The following is a 13,628-nucleotide window of genomic DNA, read 5'->3' as shown; positions in this document are numbered from 1 at the left end:
GCTATCTGCGACTGCACCGCAAAACAATAGTCTCAAACTGGTTTAAGGAAGCGTGTCGCTTCGCGACTGCTTTTATCGAATGAATCGAACGAACATGCGTGCAGTTAAGATAGGCCCTACAGCCGGTGTCTCGCAGCAGGCGAGCTTTCGCAGGGTGGCGCTGCAATGCATTTCGGCCGCCGCTCGCGTGGAATCCAGACTTTTGCTCCCGACAGTACGTCGAAATGCATCCTTTCCGAGTATAACAAATAATGTTGTCATTGATATTAGCTGAATGCCCAGTGGCCCGTGCTTGGTGCCCCGGTAACAGCGTAAACATCTGCTAGACTCCAGTTCGCTCCACGCAAGCCTCAATTTCACGATTAAAACGGCGAAAACAGTGCGCGAGCTCAGAGCGATAAGCAGTTTCATATCAGACAAGTCGCAACAAGTCATAACCAGGCATTACCTGTGATAATGTCGACGTGCACGCTGTACGCTCGACACAACAGCTCCTTGAGCGGTGACACCCCTTCCAGCTCCAAGGAACCCCGGCCCGATGATGGGGTGTCGAGTAATTCCATTGCCAGACGATGTCCCGTCAAATTCTCTAAGCGAAAATTACACGCATTGTTGTGGCACGCGAAATTCGGCGCCAACACTCCAACTGATTGCGGATTGGCTTCTTGACTTTGTAGCCTTATGACTTGACCTGCCGGCCGGTTTTGTTTTGAGTCAGTCTTTGTCACGTAAATTTATCAACTAAAATTAAGTCAACATTTTCAAGAAACTTTTTGACAATTTTGAATAAAGAATACAACTTTTGGTTTTATTATGTCATGTCAGTTTTTGATTTAGTTCGAAACTGCGGCCTTAATTTGACATCCGAATCTTTCTCTGCGCACATCCGTTTCCTCTCATCAATCAACCGGCCATCTTGACTGCAGCAAAATGGTGAGTGTGGTGGATTATTTATTTCCTACCCGTTTCATAAATGTCTAAATGAAGAAATAACAGATGATTGAAATATATAAGATACCCTTTCAAGTGATTGTCACCATTTGGGAATGGGATGACTGAAGCAATGGACTGATTTTCGCAGGCTGCCCACAAGACCTTCCGGATAAAACAGAAGCTCGCCAAGAAGCTCAAACAGAACCGGCCCATTCCCCAGTGGATTAGGATGAGGACCGGCAATTCTATCCGGTACGAGCAAGACAAAGCATCCATTATGTCTTCTTTGATACGTTTTTGTAGCAGTGTTTGCGCGCCTGCAGCCTCGCATGAACTGTCGTGATGCTAAGTGTTTTCGTTGGCGATGTGGAACCGCTTGGTGTCCGTTCGCACGTGGGATCAGCCGCAGTTGAATGAGTTCTTCGTACAAACGCGACTCGTGAGGCTGAAACGGCTCGTTAATTTGATTTGCAGGCGTGACCCTGAACGCAGACGGTTTTCGATCACCCAAGTTTCCCTTCGAGCATGTAGTGACTGAATGCAACCATTATCGATCGGCTTGGTGGGCCTGTGCGCTAGTGTGTTACAGCGCTTGTGTCGTTCCTACTTTTGTCCCGGCTTTGCGCGTGCGCTGACCATCATGAGCATTTTCCAACTCGCCCAATAACTACGTTATTGGTGGCAAAAGTTCGTTTCATCGAGTTCGAGCTGGCTTAGCACTACGGAAGTTCACCGTCAGGGCAATACTGTGAAGGCAGCAGTGCTAGATACGATGTAAACGGCAGCCGTTGCCTCCACGCCTGCTGTCGTAGCCTGTTAGCGGATTAAACCGCTCGCAGCGGGCCAAAGTTCCAGCTTACTCCCCGAGCATACTCCAAACACTGGTTATCCAAATTTTGTACCTGCAAGTTCAGGCACGCCGCGACTACAGCTGGTGGAGTGCTCGGGAAGTAAATTTCTCGCAACAGTGGAATACTAACTGCCGGTAGAACACCGTTCATTTAGTTGCACTGGCGGCAGTCAAGCCTGCTTGGTGTGTGAGGTATCTCTTTCCCAGTTCCCTGCCCCATGATCTGATAAGGATCTGGAAGTTGGCCTTTTGTTAAAATGTCCAACAGCAATTGGCAGCCGGTAGATCACATGGCAGTGGGCTGCTGCGTGATTGCACGCGCAACCAACGATGCCTGCTCAAGCATACCGTAGCTTTCTCTTCATGTGTAGGCGCGGTCACTTATTCGTCCTTTCCGCGCTTAACCCGAAAGTTCGCCCGTCTCGTATTTTTCACTTGATATCACTACTTAAATTTGGGTGCTTCCGGAACTTTACGGCACAGCAAATGCGCTGCGCCCGACGCTTCATGCAAGCAATCTTAGTTGATGTTGTTTACTACATTCTTGCTAAATGATCAGGAGCACGATAATCAGAATGAGCGAGCAAAATCTCCGCCCCTACTCCAGCCTTCCATATGGTTCAGATGCCTGAACTAGCATAGTTCTTTTATGCTTTTAAAATCGTGTTGGGCAAGGTAATATAGGTAACTGTGGAATCATTACAGTATATCTTCATTTTAGATCGAAATGTTTAGCGGTGGCGTGAATTCTGGTTAATGCAATACTTGGTCCTAATTGTTCCCACTGGATGGCGGCGTCAACGTCATGTTTTCTATTTCTTTAAGCTCTACAGCAGAAGTATACGGCTCTTTTAAAAGAAAGTTATTGTATTGTCAGAGTTCAATCTAAAATGTCCAAGATTCAAGCTATTTAAAGCGTAAGCGAACAGTTCTGGGCAATAAACTTTTATGTCATTTGCTTTGAGGTAAATTCGCCAGATGTCGCTACTTGGCAGAGCCGGAATGCAGAAACCGCCAAGTGCAATCCTTTCGTTTTCAGCTGCAAACGGCTACTCTTGCTTCATTTAACACGGCGAACGGTTAAGCGCGCTAAGGACACTAGGCAACAGGTTCATTCAGAAGGCCGGTGCAGCAAACCACACTTTCCTGCGATCATGACTTGATGGGAAGCAATGAAATGAAACTCTTTGGCAGGAGTTGTCGTTACGGGGCATGCTCTTGCCCTTGTCGCGACCGCCGCAGAGAATCAGCTGCGACAGCGTTTGGGCTTGAACTGATTTATTCAGCCCGCGTGAGCGCACTTGAGCGTGCGCCTCGTGATCACGAGCAGTGCCCGGCGTCGTCCAAGCGCTGTGTGCGGAGCTCCGCTTTCGTCGTCGGCGCGCCGTTCGTTACCACCTCATAACTGAAACAACGTCGAGGCTACGCTCGAAACACAGATGGTGCAAAGAATCCTTTCGGGTACAGCGTCCAAGAAAGCAAATGCAAAGAAAACTGATGATACTCTAACCCCAGACACGGAGCGCTGAGCGATCACGCTGGCTGCAAGCCTCGTTGCTCCTGCGCTCGCTGTATCCTTCCGCCGAGAACGGATGAGCGTCAAGCCCGGTTTGGCCCGGTGTGTAAGTGCTTTACACTCCGGTATAAAACAAATATGTGCGACTGTGTAAACGCGCACACACACACAAAAGATGTTTTTTGTAGCTTTCTGATGTTTTTACGCTCGTAAAAATTGATTAAATCAAGAGCGCACTGTTACGTCACGATTAGTTCAAGAAATAGCCGTTGTGCTCCGATACCATCGACCCCCCCCAAAAAAACCCATCTCAGGGGCCCTTAAGAGCCGCTTTCACTAATTCTGACACCGTCGGGTTACTCCTACTGTACCAAATCAATGCGGAAGACTTTCACAGGGTTGGGTTCAATTTTGTTGGGTAGTTGTGTTTGCTCCTGGACCTCACTTTCGTCATCATCACTGCTAGAGACAAGCCGTGAGAATAACGGAAAGTGTATTTTCAAGAAAAATGTCATGGTCTGGGCACAGGGTAGTTTTAATTAGGCCAGGGTATCACCGTTTCCCCACTTGTGCTGCCTACAGCTGTGTGGTCTTTTTCTTTTTCATGCAGCTACAATGCCAAGAGGCGTCACTGGCGCCGCACCAAGCTCAAGCTGTAAGGTGCCCCATTGGAAGCCCCAGCCCCCTCTCCCACCACTGTCATCGTGCAACTGTTTCGGACACCGCCTCGATTCGGATGACCAGGAATAAACCGCTTTGGCTTGGCTTCTAGCCCCTGTTGCTCTGGCCGTGTCTTCTCCTGACCACTCGCATTGTTCGGAAGGCAGGCACTTATTAATGAAAGCGACATTGCCTACTTTATTCCTGCAGCAGTGTTGCCTGGTCAAAATGGCTGTTGGATGGGATGACTCTGTTTACTTGTTGCTGCAGCCGAAGCTTGAATCTCATATGTGAGACTGGGTATTAGTGCTAGGTAGCTCGAGGTGAAGCTGTGCATGTTGAATGCCAGAAATTACAGTAATGACCAGAAGCTGACTGCAGAAAGGGCAGGCTTTAAAGATTGCAATAACAGCAGTTAATCTCTGCTTCGTAGCTCAGATTTTTTTATAAACAGTTTAGCATACTCTTGGCTGAGTTTCATGTGCTTACGGATTAAACACAATCAAAGGAGAAGTTTCCAATGGGTTATTGAAGAGGCACATACTGCGAAAAGCAGGAGAGTTGGGGTGCAGTTGCAACCATCTTGCAGTGTTGCTAGGACACATGTAACAGGGTGGTTGTTACAGCGTTATCAGTTACAACTGGCTTACTTATGCCGAGAAAATAACCAAACAGGTGAAAATGCATTACAAATTATGGTGACAAGAAAAACCGAGCTTGTGTGCAATCGAGACTCATTTAGAGAAGCAGATGTATACCTTACCTGATCACAGCTCGGTTCTGTGATCTCCACCACGATGAGCACTGTGCCACTCTTGTAAGCTTGCCCGTAGCAATGAACGCCCCACCACTGTCTTGCCGCGGACCATTGTAAATCCCCCACTGTGAGCACGGCAGGGCCTAATGAGATGGGTAAGTGAGAAGGAATTTGGTCCAGTTGAAGTTCACTCCATTTGCCAGGTTCATAAGGTCTTCAACCGTCGCACACATCCCCCTCACCCCCTAGTGAATGAGATTGAGTCGAGTACTGCTAGACTGCATGTGGTTCGTGGACACAATTTGCTTAGTGCACCCACCAATACTCTGCCATAGATGTCTACAATGATACGAAACTTCCCAACACATTAGTGCAGCTACAGTTGCGGACAACTCTGGCCCTATCTTTTAGCCACTACAGAAAGACCTCTGCTTGTGCAGCGCTCCCGTTTCCAATTGTAGCACTGCTGATTTCCCATAGTACACCACTGTCTTTGCGCAAGTGGTGAACATTTAGCAGATGAGTTCCCTTGTCTTCAGGTGCTGCTTGCGTTAGAAGAGAATCCTTGAAATGACCCAATATTTACATTTTAAGTTTGCACATAGCCTGCATAATGTTTGAACACTCTTACCATGGGTACAATAGTTGCCTGCGCCTTTGGCTTAAATTAGGTCCCATCTCTCTACATCTGCTTCTCTATACGAGTCTCGATCGCACACAAGCTCAATTTTTCTTGTCACTGTAATTTGTAATGCATTTTCACCTGTTTGGTTATTTTCTCTGCATAAGTAAGCCAGTTGTAACATTGATAACTTTTCTTAAAAGGCTGCAGTTGATAATTACTGGTTACTCAATTTGTGGAATTTTCTAATCCAATGGAAATATCGGGTGAAAGTACTTTGATCAAATGAATCGGTCCTTTTTTTATTCAGAAACCAATGTTGTTTAGAGGAGCTACTCTTTCAGCCTTAGTAATGCAAAAGGGGAAAAAAAAAAAGACGAATGCATTTTTGCTTTCTTATTTTCACCAAAGAAATTGTAACATTTATTTCTGAATGCACTCTCGAGTGTCTACGCCATGTTAACCAGGAAATGGAATGACGAATATTTGTAACACAGCCGAACAATAAGCCAAAAATGAATATTCAACCATACTGTATACCAAATTCTGGAATCAAACGGAGAGAACTACACATTTTGTATTCAAAGTTTAGACTGCTCACACATGCTTACCAGGAGTTCAATTCAACTTCTTTACTTGGTTTTTCTGAATGAAATCACAGTATTGTAATGATGACCACGGGGGAACGACTTGAGCGCAATGGCTACAGAACGTTATGCGGTTAGGCTTGCAAAATGTCTCGCAAGTAGATACACTAGCTAGTGAAAAAAAGTACAGAAAGCTTCTACTTCTCTTTAGAAGTCAGCTTGGATGAAGTGCTAGGGAGCACACCTTTTGATGCGAAAGGTCAATTTACAACATTGCGTGTCTGCTGATGACATATGCTGACAACACATAAGGGACGGATATGTCCCGTTGCCCTATTAAGGGTCAAAGGAGTATGCTATCGCTTCAACAAGAGCCATAAACTGGTTTTGCAGATGCAACCTCCAAATGGCTGAATGGGACAGCCTCCTTTTTATAAGGTTAAAAACATGAAAGATCAAAGTGGTCACTACGAATATTGCACACCTGAAACAGGGAGAGAGATGATGCTTGTTAACGGTTTCATTAAGCCAGGGACCTTTCAATCGAACCTTGCACAGTAGGTCTTATCACTCCCCTTGCCCTAATTATCATCCTCAGAATTATTCTGGCATGGCCATTAGTAGTCGATGTTTTTTGCATAGCGCAAATGCTCCAATATTTTTTGACACGAAGCTGCCAGTTGTTAAAAAACTAGGGGAAAAATCTTGACTGCAAAATTATTTCTGAGGGAATTGCTATTGTCATCAGTGACATGTGCTGACATGTCAAGTGCGTACAAGTCACTTGTGAAATTAAACCTGCCTACTAGTACTCTACTAGCCTTCAGAAAAACGTGGTTCATATGCAAAATCTGTTCCAATACGTGATCAAAATTCTGGAAGTGGAGATAGTGACTCTCATCAAAGGCTGTAATCTCGAAGCATTCCTGACCCAAATTCTTGGAACAAACATGGCAGGAAAAGCTGCTGTGGACACAGAATGAAATTTTCTTGACTAAACAGTGCGAAGTGGATGGGACAAAAAGGGTTAACAGACGACGGCAGACGAGCGCTAACTTTATAAACCAAAACATATACACATCCGCTTGTAACGTCACAACAGTGCGCATGTCTATAAAAGGAATGCTGTTTCGCCAGAAAATACAAATGCCTCGTAAATTTGGTAACTTCTGAATAGACAGGAGCAATGATTGCAGTTTCCGGCATATCTAGTCAGTCAACACAACTTTAAATACTGCCACAAGTCATCTGTCAGCAGCAAAGGGCTTTGATTGAAAGTTGCAACAAACAGTGGCATTGGATGGCCATCAATTAGGCTTTAATCTGGACCACTCGCTGAATTACTCTGCAAGGCACTAAAAAGAGCATGCACACCAAGCAATAAGCCTCGTAACTGCAGCATTTAATCGTTAATTTAAGGTTGCCCACACTGAATAAACACGTATCCAATGTCACAGCCTTTCAAACATTCTAATGGAGACCCACATGAAAGGCCACCTGCTGTTGTTCCATTTATGCACAGCTCTGCCATTTCAACAATGTAGAGAACATTCGATTTGCACTTTTTTTCTACAAAGTAAATATCTGTCAAATTATCTTTTCTTTTTTGCCGTGTCAGAAATACTGTCGCAATGGCATTCCAAAACCCAAATCAGGTGTGGCATAGCTACTGCTGCAAGCCCACTTAACTTAGCAAAACGGTTGCCACTGGATGTGTACCACATTCAGTGTTTGCAAGGTTTGCAACTGTTCAGAGATGTTATCAACAGTGCATTAACTTATTTAAATAACCAGGCTGCACTGATTCACCTCTACCAGTGGTTGCCAGTGTCAAATATGTGCAAATGCATAAAGGGACCAACACTTGTTACGCTCTCGAATTGTGTAGTATGTACAACACTTGTAATCCATTATTTCACTGTGTAGCAGATTTTCGGAGCCTTACTTTCTTGAAGAAACACTGGCAAGACATGTAAATGTTGCTAGCTACCTTCCAACGTCCAGGATCCCATTGCCTTCACACAATGCTTCTTGCAGATTTGCTAATGGAGACCGTTTCACGTGTACGATTTGAGTGCAAACAAACAACTTTACAGCGACCACAAGATGGGTGAAAATCATAATTCTGAGTCTGATAGCATTAAAACACACTTTTTCAGTGTTTTCATGCTGGTACAACAGCATTCAAACTTTCGATTTTCACCCACTTTGTGGTAAATACTGCAACTTGCATAAACACAGACGGTGCATGCAGTTTTCTCTTCGCCTGTCTATTATGGATAAGCTTAGACATCTGCTAAACGATCTCATAACGAATTATAGTGGCTAAATGCACAAGGCAGGTGAAGACCTAAATGTAAGTGAGAATTCAACACATTCACTTTTCAATGTCCCTCTAAAAGTTCAGTAAAATCAAAACACTTGGAGGTGGCTCGCTCATTAACTACCCAGTGCCCACTAGACTTTAATGTTCGCTCAATTTATCATTAATGTTTGTCACATGATGGTTCAGGCATGCTTTATGTAGGTTACACACATGCTTTCAATTTATATGTTGCCCTACATATTGCGAATGTTGCATAATCACTGGCAGCTCAACCTAAGCAGCAAAAAGGTGAAGCAACGCAGGCTATGAGTGCGCGCCGTAGTGGAGGGCTCCGGATTAATTTTGACCACCTGGGGATCCTCAACGTGCGCCGAAATCTCGTACACATGGGAGTTTTTGTTTTTCGCCTGAAGCAGCAAAAAGGACGACGCAAGGAAAATGTCAATTCCAGATACACTTTTTTCTCAAAAAAAAAAAAACGGCACACGAAAGTTGACTGAAAATTCCAGGACATGGGCCCTCTACCCGAAACTTTATCCCGATAAAGTGTGTAGGCAATATCTACAACTCTTCTTCTTTCAGTGACGCCCAGAATTTTCATCGGCTTTACAGCATATCTCGTTTTAAAGCAGTTTCATTTCAAAATCACTTCAATGGGGCCAGTTTGAACCTCAGGAAACTTTATTTTACTCAGTAAAATTTCAGACGTTGATAATTTAGCCAAATATATTAGCTATCAGACTAATTAGGCAAATCTCGGTTGCACATTCCTATGGGCACACAGCCAAAATTTTATTTCCACCATACGGCAGCTAGACACTTGCTTCGGAAATGCACAACAGGGATTCACCCGACATCATTTGCAGTGTTTAGAACGGCAGAAAATGCCCACGTTTGCCATGTGACGTACTGATGTACTAATGCCACCTATTGCCATTTGAGATAATCATGCCCTTGACGTAACTTATCTTCAATGTGCTTTCTCCTGCAACTACCATAACCTTGCTCCTCCGCTTATGTACTCTCGCATAATACAGATCATTTGCGTGTAACATTGAAAATTGCCCTCTTTGATTTTTTTTTTCTTTAATGGTGCAGATAAATGCAAAGAAAGAACTAAAATGACACAAGTTAACCAGGACGATCAGAAATTTCGTGTGACCAAGACTGAAGAAAAACATCTCGTTAGCTAACACGGTCCATTACTCCTTCATTTATTACGATTGGAGGCATCACAGGCGTACATAACACAACAGCCGCGATCCGTTTCTCACTAGAGACAAAGAAACCAGCAGTGCACTGCTGCCCATTGTGATGGAGGACTCGGTAAATGCAAACAAGTAGACTCTCGTTAAGACAAACTCCGTTAAGATGAATTTTATGGGTAAGACATACAACACTCCACTCTCGTGACATTAATAACACAAGAAATGTCTCCTTAACTCTTTCGTTACGGTAGCAAAATGACAAATTTTGAATGCTTCACAAAAAAATATTTTTCCCCTAGAGAAACTACACGCATTTCGCATTGCATTGTAGCTTACAGTTTCCCCTTTCAAACACAGAACAGCAGTTTTGTGAAAAGTACAATTATTTGAGTTTATTCGTCAAATAAACAAAAAAAATGCACACAAAACTATACACACAATGGAAACAGGCGATTATACTGTTCCAGAAAATTATTATACGAATTCTGAAATATACAACTTGTTTATAGGTTCCTTAGATATCATTCAATATATACATCAGTCCTTCCTGTACAGCATGTTCTGAATTTTTGAACGCCTGTCAACCAAGCGACCTTGATGGCTGTTCCACTCCGCGAAGCAGTCACGCGAAGGCAGAAATCAAAAATAAACATTGCAACTGGAGCAGAACACGTTCATTTTGTCTTGTGCCTTTGTTTTTTCATAGCAGATCTTGCAATTTCTTCTCTATTCCATCCTTTTCGGCTAGTGGATTGATTGTGGGGTTTGACGCGCCGACACAATGCGGGCGATGAGGCGCGCTTAGCTCCGGATTAATTTTGACCACCTGGGGATCTTTAACGTGCGCCGAAATCTCGTACACACACGGGCGTTTTTGCTTTTCGCCTCCGTCAGAAAAGCGGCCGCCGCGGCCAGGAATCAAACCCGCGACCTCGTTCTCAGCACTGCAACGCCCACTGCTGCAGGTCTTTTCAGCTGGTGTTGTACAGGATCCAGGGGGGTGAAGCACGCGTGTCCTTGAGCAACTTCGTCGCATTCAAATATCTGCTGAATCCATTCTGTAAATGCCAATTGGTCATAATAGGTGCTTCTTGAAAGTTCTGGGATTCCTAGGTTGTCTTCGGTTTTCTTGAAAGAGAAGAAAACCATTCAGCCACAGAGTGAAAAAAAAATTTTTTTCCATCAACGTACACATTTTCGGAGGACGTTGTACGTGGCAATGATTTGGTCGGATTTGTCGACAATCCTGCGTGGTACTCGTGGACAAGGAGGGGCTTTTTGACGATTTTCAGACACCATTGCCCTTCCGTTTTCTCCCTTCTTTTAGCAGGAAGATGCTCATTTGCAGCGTGCATTGTGCTCATCAAGTTGATTGATTGATAGTAGGGTTTTTTAACGTGCAGACGCAACGCAGGCGATGAGGCGTGCCGTAGTGGAAGGCTCCGGCTTAATTTTGACCACCTGGGGATTTTTCAACGTGCGCCAAAATCTCGAACACACGGGCGTTTTCACTTTTCGTCTCCATCAGAAAAGCGGCATCCGCAGCCGGGAATCGAACCCGCGTCCTCGTGCTCAGCAGCACAACGCCTTAGCCACTGAGCCACTGCGGCAGATTGTCTCGGGGTCTCACGTTTGCCAGTGTACACCAAGAATTGGTGATGATTGTAGGGTTTAACGCGCCGACACAACGCAGGCGATGAGGCGCACCGTATAGTGGAAAGCTCCGGATTAATTTTGACCACCTGTGAATCTTTGAAGTGCGCCGAAATCTCAAACACACGGGCATTTTCGCTTTTCGCCTCCATCAGAAAAGCGGTACGCAAAGAATTGAAGCTTGTACCCAGCCCTTGAATCCACCAACAACGAGAGTTTATAACCAAATTTTGTGACTTCATCTCGAGTGTATTGCCTTGTTCCTAATCGGGCTTTAGATTTGACCATTCGTTCATTAACAGCAAGGTCGTGCTGCGGTTGAAACAAATTCATTGAATGTTCATTGATGTGCTCCACCAACCACAACACTCTCCAGGTCTTCCCAACAGAGGCTGCAGCTGCAGTGTCTTCCAGGTCCCTTACACTCAGGAATGATAACAGTGCAAAGAATCTGTCCCAAGGGTGGCAGAAGGTTACTGAATATTCCAGTTGTACGGCTGTACAGGCGTAGTTGCGGCACCTCAACAACACCCATGTAGAGGATGACTCCGATCAGTCTCAGCATCTCCAGCGGAGTGACTTCCTCCCAGGAGCCATCGCGTTGAAAGTAGGTCAGTCTGTCTAAAATATGCATCCAGCATACTTGTTTGTGTTTTCACACAGTCCTTATTACTTCGGTGGTAAAAATCAAAAGAAAAAATCTAGTGTTTCTGAGAAGCGGCATGTGGCGCTCCGCAGCGCTGCTCCTACATGGGCGCCAGGGTGTTTTGAGGGCGAAAACTTGATATTCGGGGCATTTGGCAAAATATCCCAGCCGTACACTCTCGAGACCCCACACATGAAAGTAAAACTGCAGTCGTCATATAAGAGGCAGATTTTGTTTATAAATATAGCGCAAAGTCAAAACCAACACCTATGTGGCAGCACTTGTCGAAGTCAGAGGCCCTTGAATGGGAGCGTCTTCGTCGGAACTGAAATTGGACGATTCAACATTGTTGCTGGAGTCATCACTGCTGCTGGGATCAGAAAAATAAGCAGCAGCAGCTGCAGAAGTACCTGCTAGAGCAGTCTGTCTTAGCGAAGCGCGCCGTGAAGTGGACGCCATTTTCTCCCCTCATGCAGCCACTTCGGGATCAAATTTCGCTTTTGACACCCCCCCGCCGCATGCGGAATGTAAACAAACGAAAGTGAAACTGAGAAAGGAGTAGCCAATGAGCACGCCAGATGGTGTTAGTTGTCCGCAACGTTTGTTTTTTGTTTTTGCGGGAGGTTTGTAGTCATCGGAAGTTCGTGTTCAATGGCCTATGGTGCTGTAAGGAAAGAGTTAAGATGAATTACTGGTTCTACGAACGAATTTTCATTCGATTTAATCTTCAAAAGAGTTTGCAGTAGATACAACGAAATGACGCCATGAAGAATTGATATAAAGCGGGCTTTCAAGGGGAGGACTGCAAGACAGCAAAAAATTAAAACCTGGCCATAAGATGAGCAGTAAATGAATGAGGAAAAATGAGGACGCGTATGAACCAATGAGCATAGCTCACCTCATTCGAGAAGCCGCAGGGGCTATTTACTAGATCGCTTTGACAGCTGCAACGATAAATATTGTTGCGATAAATAAGCCACAGCCCGTAGCCATTTATAAGTGACATTACGATTGTTGTATTTCTCAGCTATACGCCTCGAGATTCGCGATCGCTGCGCCGCCTGCCGCCGCTTCTCCGCAGTGTTTGCGGGATTAGCGCTGCTTGCCTGATAGGTAGTCATGCAGTGTACTGGTTCTCTTTCGCTTCTCTTTGCCTTCCCGCGCACTAAACCACTTGGTATAGTGACGTCTGTAAGCAAATCGCACGTTTAGGGCACTTAAAAAAACAGCTGCGTCTTGGTAGAGCGCTCGAACGCCAACAAGAACTACCCGGGGAGGCGGTTCTGCGCGTTTCTTGCCCGCTCTTGCGGGCGTCGGCGACGGAAGCAGCATATCACCGCTGTCACCTTCAAACACGTCAGCACAAGTTAATTCTATTTATTGTCGCCTCGTTTAGACCTGATATTGTCACTGTAAGAGGTTGGTTCGTTTGGCAGCGCAGACAACAAGTGCGGCTTTGCTTCGAATATGTACGTCGTAGAAAAATATGTTTCGGGGATGTGATAACCCAATAGCTGACAAAAACTAGTGCGTTTTATGGGAATATAAGCCACGCGAAAATGTTAAGTACACTCAAAGGCTGTGCATTGTCAGATGTGTGCCCACTCATGCTTTATAGTAAGAATCAAGGTATGAGCTAATAAAACCACGGGAAAATGAATGGTCTGCAAGTCAGGAATAAATAGAATAGTCGTACGGGAAGGAAAAAAAACCGAGTGCAGCTTCTGAAATGCTAAAGACGTTTGTTTGAGCAAGGTAGTATTCACCAGACCAAGTAGATGCGAAATGCACTGATATTTCGCTAGACATGGGGGGGGGGGGGGGGGATGAGGAGGAGGACGCTCAACTATCGTTGTTTACAAATGCGGAG

At 45.0% G+C, this 13,628-nt stretch overlaps 1 protein-coding gene across 4 annotated transcripts in view; it reads right to left on the bottom strand.

Annotated features, from left to right (window-relative positions):
* Positions 1-919, bottom strand: part of LOC144175863 (uncharacterized) — a 46,711-nt gene extending 45,792 nt beyond the window's left edge. The window contains exon 1 of one of the 4 annotated variants that reach the window (XR_013323706.1): positions 449-918. Coding sequence is in view for 3 of the 4 variants with exons in the window: in XM_077704885.1 (XP_077561011.1) it covers positions 449-563 (115 nt within the window). In the remaining variant the exon portion in view is untranslated. Of the gene's footprint in view, positions 1-448 lie in introns of all 4 variants that reach the window. The other 3 variants (XM_077704885.1, XM_077704887.1, XM_077704886.1) reach the window with 3 other exon arrangements.
* Between the last annotated feature and the right edge of the window lie 12,709 nt (positions 920-13,628).

This window comes from Haemaphysalis longicornis, unplaced genomic scaffold (genome assembly GCF_048455015.1).
Source record: "Haemaphysalis longicornis isolate Haplotype H1 unplaced genomic scaffold, Haemaphysalis longicornis Haplotype H1 scaffold_3, whole genome shotgun sequence".
NCBI classification, from domain to species: Eukaryota; Metazoa; Arthropoda; class Arachnida; order Ixodida; family Ixodidae; genus Haemaphysalis; species Haemaphysalis longicornis.
The sequence above is the reverse complement of the archived record's forward strand: the minus strand, read 5'-3'. Positions and strand labels throughout refer to the sequence as shown.